Source organism: Cantharellus anzutake (genome assembly GCF_015039405.1).
Source record: "Cantharellus anzutake strain C23 chromosome Unknown EI90scaffold_45, whole genome shotgun sequence".
NCBI classification, from domain to species: domain Eukaryota; kingdom Fungi; phylum Basidiomycota; class Agaricomycetes; order Cantharellales; family Hydnaceae; genus Cantharellus; species Cantharellus anzutake.
The window spans coordinates 393,903-408,593 of record NW_024066995.1 but is presented as its reverse complement, the minus strand read 5'-3'; the positions used below and the strand labels follow the sequence as shown (position 1 = coordinate 408,593).

General features: G+C 49.3%; 1 protein-coding gene across 1 annotated transcript; it reads left to right on the top strand.

Moving 5' to 3' along the window:
• Positions 1-820: 820 nt before the first annotated feature.
• EI90DRAFT_3127795 (uncharacterized protein) lies at positions 821-14,621 on the top strand (the record flags this gene model as incomplete). The annotated part of the gene is made up of 32 exons (XM_039064038.1): positions 821-876; positions 927-940; positions 1,014-1,179; positions 1,244-1,358; positions 2,082-2,153; positions 2,215-2,235; positions 2,290-2,586; positions 2,649-3,264; positions 3,320-3,580; positions 3,637-3,719; positions 3,776-3,784; positions 3,842-3,952; positions 4,005-4,068; positions 4,124-4,303; positions 4,359-4,957; positions 5,014-5,308; positions 5,365-5,799; positions 5,853-5,978; positions 6,036-8,889; positions 8,943-9,189; positions 9,240-9,524; positions 9,574-9,652; positions 9,721-9,778; positions 9,833-9,987; positions 10,034-12,265; positions 12,319-13,709; positions 13,758-13,940; positions 13,997-14,177; positions 14,228-14,268; positions 14,324-14,399; positions 14,459-14,470; positions 14,530-14,621. 32 exons carry the CDS (start codon positions 821-823, stop codon positions 14,619-14,621), a joined length of 11,406 nt encoding a protein of 3,801 aa, XP_038913018.1.
• Positions 14,622-14,691: the final 70 nt, after the last annotated feature.

The following is a 14,691-nucleotide window of genomic DNA, read 5'->3' as shown; positions in this document are numbered from 1 at the left end:
GGCTGTGCAAGCGCTTATGTTTAATCCGATTGAATTCAATCGCCGTCGAGTAAGCTTCTTTTTTTCTTTTCTCTCCCTTATCCTTCTCCCCCTCCCGACTTTCTCTTGAATTATCTCATCTTCCAAATACCTGGCGTGATTCATAGGGAAGAGTTAAAGAAGAAGGATGCGTTCGAGCATTGCGTCAAAGAGCCGGATACGACTCGTTTCGTTTGACGCGTATGCTACGCTTTTGAAGCCGAGAAAGTGTGTTGGCAAGCAGTATGTAGAGGTATTCGGTGTGTTTTTATTCTCTTTCTTTCCACGTGGTTTGCGAGAAGTTTAGTTGATGCTATTGCCTTGCTGTTTTGTGTCGGTTGGATCGTGTTATGTTATGAAGAGCCGTATTTTAAGGTTCAGTCAGAGGACGTTAAAAGATCATTGAAAGCTAGTATGTATTTCTATTGGATAGGAGGTTCGATTTTAATGATTTACTTATTCGTCCTGGATGTAGCGTTGAGGGATTTGTACGATGAGAAGCCCTTGTACACTCATGCGGAGGGCGTTTCTGGATGGTGGGGAGAGGTTATTAGACGGGCTGCTATCGGGGCTGGGGCTCCTCCTCAAAGTGGGTATTGATGTTATGTTCTAGGTGCCATGATGGACTAAATGTCTTTTTTTTGGAATCGGGGATTTTCGTTCCTGGTGATTGCTAGTCGTGGATGAGAGCTTGCCGGTTATTGTTCCTCAGTTGATGAAACGATTTTCGTCTAAGGAAGGATACGAGTTGTACGTCGATTCCTTGCCTACTTGTGAGTGGCCCCATTTTCGATCTTAGGTAATGACCATTGAAGAGATTGTGGCCATTGACTGGGTTGCATGGGTGGCTGTCGGGAAGTGCGCCGGCTCAGGGAGATGGGAGTTGCGACTGCTTTAACATCAAACAGTGACAGTCGGATGCGTAAGTAACTTCTTGCGATAGTCGAGCGTTTGTTCGTTTCGTCTGGTAGCCAGCTTGACTCGGCAAACTGCAGGGGATGTGTTGAATGATCTTGAGATTTTGGAATTTCTGAATCCTTGCATCATCAGTGAGGAAGTTGGGATCGACAAGTCGGATGTGCAGATGTGGGAAAAGACTATTGAAGGGACTCCAGGACTTCACCTTGGGGAAGTCTTGCATGTTGGAGACGAACTAGATATGTACGCAACATTTGACGGCTTCGCTGATATTTTGTCTCGGAATAATGATACATCCTTCATGCAGGGACTACCATAGTGCATCACGGGCGGGCGTTCGAGCGGTGCTGGTACGGAGGGGTGGAAGGCTAGGAGCGGAGGAAAGAAAGGAGGATGGAGAGAACTTGGAAGGCGTGACTGTGGTGAGTGGGCTGCACGAAGTAGTAGAAATGATAAGGAATGGGTGAAGGGGAGAACAGTTCAGACTTTAGAGTGTGCAAAAAATTTGCCATAACCATTCCCGGCTGTGGGCACAACTGAGAAATGCGCTCAAACAATCGACAGAAACAGCCTACGTACTCATGGTTTTCCCAAACTTGATTTCTGCAACATCTTCGAGTTTCTCGCCCATTTTCAGTACAGTTTGTCTGATGACTCTAGGGTCCTCTCGTAGACGGGTACGTAATTCCCCCATGAGACGAGGCGATGCATCAAAGTGTAAAGTCCAGTAGCTGCACAAGCGCTGCGCGTCAAAAAATCGTCCCAAGCTGGGCTGAGGCTGAATGGCCAAAGACGTACTCTCCAATTTCGTGCCACTGCTTATGTGACCTCAGTCTCTGAGGCAATAACCTTGTTTCCCAGAAACCAAGTGAACGGACCACACCACCATGCCGCATGATATGAGTCGCCGTGGATGTCACCAGATCCTTGACATGAAGCTGGTAAAAGAAAAACCAGAAAAATCAGACATCGAACACAAAAAACGTGTAGAACATCTTCTGAATGCTTACGAGCTCTCTGAAGTGTGAGCTTATTACAAGAAGTTCGTAGAGTGGCATAGAACGAAGAGTCGGAGGCTGTCCACAAATTTGACTCCGACGCGCGTACATAACGATAACTTAGGCAACGATCCCTCTTTTTCATAGTCGCGTAATTTCGCTACATCGTCTCAGGAAGTCACCGCACTTGCTGGGACATCGCTAACAACACCATACGGGGTACTGTCTAGGGTAGCAGCTCGGCTCCCTGAAGGCACCAAAAATGAGAATCCTCAAACAGGGGAAGAAGGTCGCGCCGCCCGTGAGCTGCCCAACATTCTTCAAGTTACTCTAACTAACCACTCAATCCTTGCAGCATCCTAGCATCGTTGAAATCATTGACCGTATAGCGGAGCTCCCACAAGATGAACTGCCCGCGTATCTTGGCGCTATGTCAGCGTGGACGTTGCCACGCTCAGACTTGCATTCTTGGGTTAAAGTCTTGAATAAATTCGATGAGATCCTCAAAGGTTTCATCGATACCTACGATATCGATAAACTACAGCTCAAGGGGTTCACGCCACTCGATAAAGAGACGATCATGGAAATTCTGCGCTTTGAAACGCTGCTCCTGGATAATTCGACGAATCGCAAGCTATTTGCTTCTTACGATGTATGCAACATTTTGTTTGTCTCGCAAGCTCTGTTTTTCTCACCTCTTTCTTACTTACGTAGCGCATCAACTCTCTCCTCTTCTCGAACGATACGGACGTAATCGTTGGCGTCCTACAACTTTTGCTGAGACCATCACAACAATATTCCTCTCAGCCTTCGGCGTCACATACCCAAAATGTTTCCACCAAGAGGCTCATCTCACTTGCCAGCCGTTGGTCGAGCATTAGAGAGCATGGGAGTAGTTTTGCGGAAGTCCTGAACCCCGCGAAGTCCTTCGACTTCCCTAAAGTAGCATCGCAAGTCACTTTCACGTATTATATGAAATTTCAGCCTAGTAGCGTCAACAAGAATGAGACCTCTGTATCTCAAACCCCTTCGAAAGCAAAGGCGCCTTCCCCATCGGTTCCCACGACGCCGGCCGCTGGCACTAGCTTCTCTCAACCGGCCCCCGTGAACAGCGGCATGGTTACTGTTCACATTCCTAGTCTCGCTGACTCTAATAAGGGAGCTGTTGATCTGTTGAGAGAGCAGCTCGAAACGCACGATATTTCTGACGAAGAGAAGTTCGATCTCTTGTGCCGCATTCGAGTCGCGCTTTCACTGGGCCCCGGGCCCGAAAAGCGCAAAGAGAGAGACAATCTGGCCATAATGAGGCTCTTAGCCCTCGCCATTTACGGTAAAGAAGATTATGCTGTTTTAGGATAATTATGCTGATGTCGTGCTCCTCGCAGCACACACCAACTCAGAGAACGAAGCTCAGTCAGCGTTCTTCGTTTATGAGCCTGATCTTATATCCGAGGTCGCATCTCTTCTTCAGCCGGAGCACCCAATTCCACTTAGCGTTCAGATAGCAGCCATTGCTACGTTAGATGCCTTTGCCCGATATCGTGGCAGGGCTGGCGAGGTCTTGAGCGCCACAAATGCTGGGGTCACTCATGGGATCTTAATGTCGTTGATGAGGAGATTAGTCCATAACTTGAACGATCCACAGAGTGAGTGTTGTCGCTTTGCGAGCGCTGGTAGCTGACTTAGTGGCCTAACTTCGAAGCGAAAGTGACTTTCGAGTTTGCGGATTCTCTGATCTCTTTCATCATCCTCCTGACACAGAATCCGGCTGGCGGAAGCATGATCGTCGGCGCGGGGCTCCTTCCGCTACTTGTTCAGATCTTACAAAACCGTGATGAAAGTCGACTCCAGTGAGTAAATGGAGGATGCATTACATGATGCGACATAATTGCTGACATCATCTATAGGTTGTTTCCAAGACTACAAATCTCGTCGATACTGTACTATACGGATTTGGGAATGGCTTTAACAGTTTTTGTAACAACCGAGGCGTCGATGTCTTGGTGTCTAGGATTGAGGTGACTGCTATCGTTTAACATCGCCATGACATCGTTAACAACAGTGATGTAGCACGAAGTGGACCTTGACCTCCAGAATAATAGGGTGGATAACACTTCTGAAGGGTCGTTGTATGGTGGGTTGGCCCAGGATTACCTCTGGGAGAAGTTTGCTTAAAAATGTCGTCGAAGGTCATCTTCCGTATCCGCGAGCTGTGCTCTTGAAGCATATTATGAGGACGATGCATAGGATAATGCAGGTGTCGGGTGGCTCGGAGAATCTGCGCGGACTCATCGACACGTCTCTTGGCAAGTCTGTGAAGAAGATCATGGAGCATCGAGGCCTATTTGGCTCAGCTATCTTCTCCATAGGTATGTCTGTTTAAAGGCTCTCGTCCGTATCATGCGTTTCTTACCCCCTCCCTAGCTATCAATATAATGGCGGCTTTCGTTCATAACGAGCCAACATCACTGACGGTAATTCAGGAAGCAGGTTTGCCCAACGCATTTTATAAAGCCATCGAAAGCGGTGTCGAGTCGTCAACGGAGGTGATTACGGCTTTACCAGGAGCCATCGGCGCGCTGTGTTTGAATCAGGCTGGCTTGGAAGGCCTTTCAAATCTTCCGACAATCATTCCTCAGATATTCTCCATTTTGACTTCGGAGCGGCATATCCGCACATTGCAGGAGAAAGACAATGCCACGTACATTGGTGGGGGCTTCGACGAACTCGTGCGACACCATCCATCATTGAAGAAACCAGTTTTCGATGCTGTTATTGCAACCTTTAATAGGATTGAAGAACTTGGTGGATCTTTTGCAGTTCCCCCCTCTGACGCTGCATTGTATGGTCTTGTGCCCCAACAAAGCGAAGATACTGAGATGGTGACGGCAGCAGCAGAAGCTTCCCGCTCGGCTTCTCAAGCAGAGACCTTGAGAAGCACTGATTCTGGTAATGGTGATGGATCTGAGTCCAACGTCGAAAAGCCGAATCTTATCGTGGCTTACATTGATATCTTTGGAAGGGTGCGTGCTGGGAATTGTTTTCCAAATGGAAATATTTATTGAATTGGCCTCCTTAGTTCCTGGATGGCCTTTTCCAGCATATCCCTCATTGCCGCGAGTTTGTTACGGGTCACGATGGCATTGAGCGCATCTGCAAATTGTATTCTTTGCCAGCGCTGCCAGTGAACTTCTTCGAATCCAATGCAGCCGCCTCTTTAGTCTCTATCGTGCGCAACATGGCTGAAGCGGTGACTGTGCCAACATTGGAGAGGTTGTCCAAGCAAGTTCAGCTCTCTATGGACGAGACAAGGGAGCTTTGGAATTCGGAAGTGAATCTACCTAATCTTGGCTTCTTGGCAGATCGCGGTAAGAGTAAGTGCAGTCATCTCATGTTTGCTCTTCGGTATTTAATAACAGTTCTTCTGCAGCGAGTCATTCGGACGCGAACTCTCGTTTCCGTCAGCTCGTTTCCCTGAATTCACGCATCAACTTGCTATCCCAAGTGTATTCAAGTGTGGGGTACACACACAGCCGTTCACCAAACTCCATCGCTCAGGTCGTCTCAGGCGAGGCGGGTTCCAAACTTATCCGGGACTTGGGTATTATGTATCGCACCTTCCTTTGGGAACTACTCGCCCTGATTGGACCGGACCCTTATAAGGGCGTCACAGTGTCTGGAAACCAGATAGCACTTTCTAGCCCTCCGACGGCAGACGCGGTTGGGGGTGGAGCCAACAGCACCTCCAACGTAACCCCTCTGGCGCCGAACGAGCCTTCCGACAACAAGGCTCGCGAACAAAACATCAAGGCTGTGAAGGGAATGATCCAGACTTTGACGAAATCTATGACACCATTCTTTCAGGGTGAGCCCAACCGTCATTTGGTAGCAAGGCGCCTCTTACCCGCGGCGTTACAGCTGTCACGAAGCTTTTCCTTTATAACCGACGAACAGCAGACTTTGTCCAGAGGAAGCAAGCGAATACGCTCGCCAAGCTCATCGTAAAAGATGTTCTTCTGGAGCACCTCAAGTGGCGTGGTTCAGGTAAGGCTCATCGTTATTGCGCGACAAATTTCCTATTTAATGTTGGCTCAATTTTAGCTGACAAAGTGATTTCGTTCAGTTACACGGCTCTGGTTCTTGGGCTTATTGCAACCCTTCTTTTCGACGGTAAATCGCATTTGTTCGCTCGTTATTCCATCTCAACTTTTGGTGCAGAACGAACTTCACAGAATTCACTACACACCCTCATGCTCTTAACGATGTGGCAAGTGGATGCCTTGCACACAATAGTTGATGTCTGCGACTCCTTTATTTCTACACTCCGGACTTCTGCAAAGCAAGTCTCCATGAATCCGAATTCGGACAAAGCGAGCGAGGCGGCAGCCGCCTTCGTTGGGTTGGAAGTCGTGCTTCGACTGTTCCAAGCCCTTGTGTCTTCTCGGCCTTTGATGGATTCTGGGCAAACGTCCACTCTAGTGGCCAGGGACAAACCTAAAAATCATCCTGATTATTTCGAACCCCACGACTTTCTTGTGAAGCTTCGGTCTCTGTTTATCCCTGTCTTATTCGAAGTGTGGGACGCCGATTGGTTAGATCAAGCCCCACTTGGCGTCGTCAAACCAGCAGTGGCCGGCTTTCTAGAGGTCATGGCGGCAGAAAATGAAGGCGACTCCAGTGGCAACCTTTCTACAGAGCCTTCCGACATCCCCAGGATATTTAATGGCGGATCTCGCCGTATCACCCCTGTAGTGCCCGATGAGGCTCGGGTTCAGCAGCTTTGTGATATGGGCTTTCCTCGAGCCACTGTAGAACGAGCTCTGATTCGCGCTCACAACAATCTCACTGCCGCTACTGAGTACTTGCTCTCTCATCCTTTCCCATTAATGGCCCCTGTGGCTGCGGAGCAACAGATACCTGCTCCCCCTGACCAGCAGATCCAGGAAGGATCTCAGAATGGTGGCGACAATCAAGATGAGACAATGGCGCCTGAGAATGCTGATCCACCACCCGTTCCAGCAGCTAATGTCCCCACAGGAGGTGATGGCGATACCGACTCCGCCGGAACGCCCAGTTCAAGCGGCCAAGAAGGCGATCCACCTTCATCCACCGAACCCCGGGACGAAACAGACTATGCATCCGAATTGCAACTCATACGCGATGCAGCGGCTCCTGGCATTGCATCAAAAGCATTATTCATCATTGACAAGCATCCGGATTTGGTTTTTGAAGTAAAACGCGCATTCATCGGCCCAGACGACAAGTATCAGGCCCGGACGGCAAAGGAACTCTTAACGGATCCTGACCTTTTCTCTCCGTCGGATGCATCTGACACGGCATTCGCTGTCCGACTTCGTCTCATCGCTCTAGTTGCCGGAGAGTCCCGTTCGGCACTTGACAGTGGTGACCAGGATCGCATATTGCAGAGTTTTGTGAAAAAGTTACATGGCATCGAAATTACTGCCAATGCTGTGATCCCTCCCTGGCTTGCCCCGCTTCTGCTCGTCATGGAAACCCTTCTTGTATTGGGCGATGAGATCCACCCTGTCGAAGTGCCTAAACCTGACGAGGAGGTACCATCACCGCAACTCAAGATTGCAGCCCCCAACACAGAAGTGCGCAGAGTTCTATTCGACTTTTGCTTGCAACTACTGTCCGCGTCCAACCTGGACAAGAACAACTTGATTTCATGCCTCCGCTTGTTGGTGTTGTTAACTCGTGACCATCACCTCGCTGTGGAATTCCTTCGAGCCGGTGCAATTTCCAAGCTTTTAGATCTGTTCAAGACCCCCACAAATGACACCAGAGGTTGCCAAGTTCATACCATTATTCTCTTGCGCCACATCATCGAAGACCGAGGGGTTCTCGAAAGCGTTATGAAACAAGATCTCGTTCGAACGCTAACCCAGCCTCGCTTGCGTGTATACGACGTTTGGAGCTTTGTTCGTAACAACAGCCACTTGGCGCTTCGTGATATGAGTGTCTTCATCGATGCATGTCGATCAATCTGTTCCTTGACGTCATCAACATCCTCTGGTTCGAATTTTAACGTATCGCTGAAGGAAGACAAAAAGCCAGAGCCCGTTAAAGAGACACCCTTCGATCCTCCCGTCGTCCCTATTGTGGCAGAAGCCCAACCGTTGGACGCCACAGTCGATGAGGGTATCCCGCCTCAGTTCTCCGAGCCATTGGATACCTTGTTGAAATCCTTGGTGTCCGAGGTGTTGCGAGTTGGTAGGTCGGTTATCGCGACATTGGCGCAACCTGGCTTTTCTCCATTAGAGAGCCCTGAAATGTCGTCAAATGATGATCAACTCGCTAAAACCGGAACGGAGATGTCGGAATTCGTATACGCTTGCTTCCTACTTCAATGTCTGACCGAGTTGCTGTCTGCGTACAATGTGTGCAAGAGTGCATTCGTATCATATACCAGGAAACGAAGCACGCAAGCTAAGGATGCGCCGAAACAGAAGAATGCCATTCTTCACTTTCTGCTTTCCGATCTCCTCTTCTTTGCTGACCCCGAGGCCGCGCCAATGAACGCAGATAAAGGTCGGGCCATTTTAAGTGATTGCGCAATGTCCGTGGTGGTTGCCCTATGTGCTGATCCCAGCTCGGCTACGACCATGAAAGAGATCCCTTCTGAAGTCGTTGGGGCCCGAAAGCTCGTTTTGGATGTTATCTCACGGGGTCTCAAAGAGACACATGCCGCAGAGTCCCTCGAGAGTCGCTACTCGAGACTTGGCGCTCTTGCAGAGCTGTCATCTCGGCTCTTGGCTAGGCCGATAACGTCCCCAACAAACAGGTCTCTCTCCGAATCAACATTGCACATTTCAAAGTTCATGTTGGAAAAGAACTTCGTCGCCCTGCTTACAACTACGCTGGGTGAGATTGACCCTAATTTTCCGAACGTGCGGGGTTTGGTGGCGGCCGTATTGCGCCCACTGGAACTCCTGTGAGTCCTTGTCAGACTCAATACTTGAAGCAAATTGATGCATCTATCATCAGTACGAAAACGGCAATCAAGATGGGCCGTGCCGCTGATAAAACCAAGGTGGCTGGCTCACTGCTGGGACCGGATGAGAGTGAATCATCGGATTTCTCAATGAATGAAGACGAAGATGATGCAAGCTCCGATCGTGGGGAGACTCCTGATCTGTATCGCAACTCGGCTCTTGGCATGTGCGTATTTGTCACTGTCGCCACTTCTGAAAACTTATGGACTAACACTAATCCCGTCTTCAGGTACGGTGGAGTGAGTATTCCTGCACTACAGTTAGTTCGAAGACCTGATTTTCACTGCAGGAGATGGAGGATATGTCGTATCCTAATAATGATGAAGTGATGGGTGAAGATGAGGAAGAAGCTGATGATCTTGATATGGAATACGGAGACGAGGAAATCGGCACCGATCATACTTCCGAGACTAGTGAAGATGAAGATGAGGCTGGAGAGGATGTTGATGCTGTCAGCGAGGGTGAAGAAGAACAGGAAGTATGGGTTGAAGAGGAAGAATCAGCGGGGGATGAACCGGATGATGAAGAAGGCGGCGGGGACGTGGAGCTGGAAGCTGATGAGATGGTATGGGAGGTAAGTATTGTCCTCCTCCTTACCATATTCTGCCTCAAGTTTGCAGCAGGATGAGCCTGACGGTATGGAAAGTGATCCTCTCGCTGATGTCCGCGATCGCTTGGAGGATGCTGTGGATCTTATGCAAGGTATGGTTAACTGATGGTCAACAATACTTATGTACTCAGAAGGCACTCTCATTTTTCTACACGGTCAGTTCAAGGCGGTGATGAGGAAGATGAGGAAGATGATGAAGACGCAGGGCCTGACGATGGGTACATTGATTTTGCCTGGTCCGCATCACCCAACTGATATGACTTTCAATCCAGTCCAGAGCTGGTCGCACTGGATATCGGCATACCTCCTCCTGTGGATGACGGTTCCATCTGGCATTACACTGATGGATCGCTGGAGTCTCCAGTTCCAGGCATAGGCATGATTGTTAACGGCACAGAGCCACACTCACGACGTAGCCGTCTCATCGGTATGCTGATACTCTTTCGTCCGACAAGATTCTCATGGAATTACAGATATGGACCAGTACATGCAAATGCAGAGAGCTCGCGCTCGTCCTGGTGCTTTCCCGGCTCCTGATCCTTCTATGCATCCGTTGCTTGCTGAAGCTGTCAATCGTGGAAGTGGGCAACCACCTGCTCCTCACCCATCGCGGTTGTCTCACTCCCGTCGACTTCTTCGTGCCCGAGACCTACTGGGTGAATCGAGTGAAGTAGCCCATGGATTTCTCAATATGATCCATGATCTTATAGGCGAAGACGGATATCAAATGATTGAACATATCATGACTCGCAGTGGACCGTCTGCAGACACTGTTGTTGAACTGCGCGCTGGGAATGGTCAGCCCATATCTATCGCGCACTTGGCCAGCCATCGTGGAGCGGCTCGACCTGCTGCCCAAGCGAACGTGACTCCAACTGACAATCGTCTCCTCGAAGCTACTCGTCAGGTACAAGAGTTTTCCCCTATCACCACACCACAGCGATGGATTGATGAGGGCAAGATGACACAAGGTCGGAATGCGACCGAAAGGCTCAGTGCACTAGTAAACTATATAGTGATAGCCTTGCTCCCCGAATTTCGTGCGAAGGAGGCCGCGCACAAGCGCGAGGCGTCCGAAAAATCGGCAGCTGCTGCTCGAGAAGCAGAGGCTCAAGAAAGGAAGGATAAAAATGACGCTGAGGCAGCTGAAGCAGCTGAGGTAGCATCGGTGGGCAATTCTGATAGGCAAGAACCAGCGCCAAACGCTCCTGATCCCGATGAACATGCTGTACAAGCACCTGCTCTTCCTGAGCCCGCACGTATGGACACTGACATTCCTGCGAGCGTAAATGTACCGTCACCCGACGTGGTCATGGCTGACGCTGCTGAACTCGACCACGAATCCCCCGCGGCTGTGCCTGATACAACATCCTCACAAGAGAACGTCACTGAAGACTCCAACCGCCCTGCGGCCGAGGCAGGTGACGCCTCCGTAGTCCAGCAGAATGGCGAGGAACAAGAGGCATCTACATCGGCCAACCGTGTGACTGTTCTTGTCAACGGTAATCCGGTTGATATCACTAACACCGGAATCGACCCTACGTTCTTAGAGGCTCTGCCAGACGATATGAGGGAAGATGTCATCAACCAGCACCTTCGGGAACGCAGAGCTGCTCAGCCTGTCGTTCGTCCTGCAGAATCGCAGATTAGTCCCGAGTTCTTGGAAGCATTACCACCAGATATTCGAGCTGAAATTCTGCAGCAAGAGCAAGAAGCAATCGATAGGGCGCGCCGCGACCGGGAGAGAGGGGAAGCAGGCGCTGATGCCCCCGCAGGTCCATCTGATATCGACTCTGCAAGTTTCCTTGCCAGCCTTGACCCACAACTGCGAGAGACCGTGTTGATGGAACAGGATGATACTTTCCTCCAAACACTGCCATCTTCATTGCTTGCCGAAGCTAGCGCCCTCTTAAATGGTGAGCGTAGCATCCGTCGAGCAACCTATCGTCCAAGGACAACGGGCGTGCCAACTGCAAACGCTTCTCAACCACCCAAGAAGCCAGTTATACCACGTGATGCTATCCAGCTGCTTGACAAACCAGACGTCGCTGTTCTCATACGCCTTCTTTTCTTCCCCCACGTTCTCAAAATGAATTCTCTTCATAAAATTTTAGTGAATCTGTGCGAAAACTCCAAGACTAGAACCGACATATTTTCTTTGCTCCTGGGTGTTTTGCAGGATGATCCCAGCGATGTTCTCGCCGTAGATCGAAGCTTTGCACAGCTCTCCTTTCGGTCAAACAAAGTGGGTCCATCTTCCAAGACCCCGACAAAGTCCAAGAGTATGGAGCTGGCATCCTCGAGCATTCCGCTTCAATTGCCCGCAGAGAATATACCCCATCTAATCACCCACCGCTCACTTGAAGCGTTAACATTCATCGTAACCGCGAACGAGCATGCTGCGCAGTACTTCTTGTCCGAGCAAGATGTGCCCCCTTTCGCCAAGAAACCAGGTTCGAAGAAAGGAAAAGGAAAGGAAAAGCAGATGCCCCAAGCCCAATTCCCTCTCAATTTACTTCTTGGTCTTCTCGACCGGAAAGCACTTCTGCAATCCCCTCCGATGATGAGTGCTATCGCTTTGCTGCTGGCAAATGTGACCAAGCCGTTAGCTGCCCTGAAAGAGCCCGCTTCATCCTCCGAAGGCAACAAGGAGAATGAGTTGCCCAACTCAAATGGAGCAAATCCTCTGGGGAACGACGGAGTCGGTAAGGATGAAATTCTGTCCAATTCTGTCATCGTTAATCATCGTCATATCTAGCAACTGCAGAAACAAATGAGCAGCCACCTACAGCATCGCCCAATTTCGATGACTTCACCCAAAAGCTTCGATCGGATCCGCCTCATATCCCCTCATCTTCATTATGCCTCATTCCTAACTTCCTAACAGCAGGGGAATGTTCCGGACGCACTTTCCAACTAGCTCTCTCCCTCATTCAACACCTTTCCTACCTTTCAGAGGTCCGACTAGTCGTTGCGGATGAACTCAAACTCAGAGCAGAAGGTCTTGGCGTGAATCTCCAGTCGGACCTAGAGCATCTTGTTCATGCTTTGGGGCAAGCATCGGACTCTGAAGATATTCCAAGCTCCATACTTTCCCGTTTCTCACCTGCTTCAGCAGATCAGGCAAAATTACTACGGGTACTCAAAACGATTGACTTCATGTTCACTCCGAAATCACCTCCAACAGCACCTGATGCATCTAGCTCGAAAGACGACGGGGAGAGGCAGCAAGAAGTTCACAAAATATATGAAGGATTCAATTTTGGGCCGTTGTGGAATGGTCTTGGAAAAGCTCTCTCGGTCGTGGAGTCGAAACCCAATCTTGATCACATCGCGACGGTGCTACTTCCTCTCATTGAGTCCCTTATGGTTGTATGCAAACATGTCAGCTCTAAAACCGCCACGACGAACCCTGCATCCAGCCCCTTATCTCCTCGCATCAGTTCAATGCCCCTAGATCCAACAGAAGACTTATTCGTGTCATTTACGGACGCTCACCGCAAGGTTCTCAACGTGATGGTGCGGAACAACCCATCCCTCATGAGCGGCGCATTCTCTTTGTTGGTGAACAATCCCAAGGTCCTGGACTTTGACAGCAAGCGCAATTACTTCAATCAGCAGCTCCGCCGTCGCACTGGTCCCAGGGAGCATCATCCAACTCTTCAGCTCAATGTCAGACGCCAACATGTCTTTGAGGACAGTTACCAGTACCTACATAGAAAGACTGGCGATCAGATTAAATACGGGAAACTCAATGTTCGCTTCTACAATGAAGAGGGTGTGGACGCGGGAGGTGTCACACGCGAGTGGTTCCAGATACTGGCTCGGCAGATGTTCAATCCCAATTATGCACTGTTCCAGCCTTGCGCCGGTGACAAATTAACCTACCAGCCTAACCGAGCCTCTGCTATCAATCCCGAGCATCTCCTATTCTTCAAATTCGTCGGCCGGGTCATAGGGAAAGCCATTTATGACGGAAGGCTTCTGGATGCTTACTTCGCGCGTTCTCTTTACCGGCAAATCCTGGGGAAACCTGTTGACTATCGCGACGTAGAGTGGGTTGATCCTGAGTACTACAATAGCCTCTGCTGGATTTTAGACAACGATCCTACAGCATTAGAGATGAATTTTACTGTGGAGGCCGAGGAGGTAGGTCACAACTGTCGTACATATTAGCTCAAACTAACATGTCTTCAGTTTGGAGTGCGGAAAGTCATCGAACTTAAGGAGGGAGGCGCAAGCATCCCAGTCACTCAAGAGAACAAGCGAGAATTCGTTCAACTCTCAGCTCAGTATCGGTTGTACCTTTCGATCAAGGATCAAATCGAGAGCCTTCTTGGTGGCTTCTATGAGATAATACCGAAGGAACTTATTTCAATAGTAAGGATTATCTTATTTTCAAGCCGTCACCTCGTTTACTGTTTAATATTAATTAGTTCAACGAGCAAGAAGTCGAGTTGCTTATATCGGGGACTCCAGATATCGACATCGATGAGTGGCGTGCAGCCACTGACTACCATGGCTATACACAGTCCGATCCTGTCATCCAGTGGTGGTGGCGAGCCCTCAAGTCATTCAGCCGAGATGAGCGAGCCAAAGTCTTGAGCTTTGCGACAGGTTGTACCGCCCGCACACACTAAGCTTTCCATGCTGATTCTCTTTGTTAGGCACATCTCGAGTCCCTCTTGGTGGCTTCGGCGAACTTCAAGTAAGATAATACATATTAGATCTTCAACTGTCTCTTAATCCCGACTTCTTCGCAGGGAGTTCAAGGCGTTCAAAAGTTTTCCATTCATCGGGCATATGGTGAAACAGATCGTCTGCCTCAAGCACATACATGTACGTAGATTTTTTCCCACATTTTGGCACTATCGATTAATGGGATCTCATTCACGCAGGTTTCAATCAAAGTATGCCTTTTCTGTAAACTACTAACGTTGATGGTATCTAACCTTTGATTCAATTCCAGTTGACCTTCCAGAGTATTCGTCTTATGAAAAGCTGCGAACACAACTTCTCACCGCAATCAACGAAGGAGGGGAAGGTTTTGGCTTTGCTTGATAAAGTCTCATTATACATTACTTGCTGAATTATTTTGTCCTTTGCATTGTTTTTCACCACTGTTTGCAAT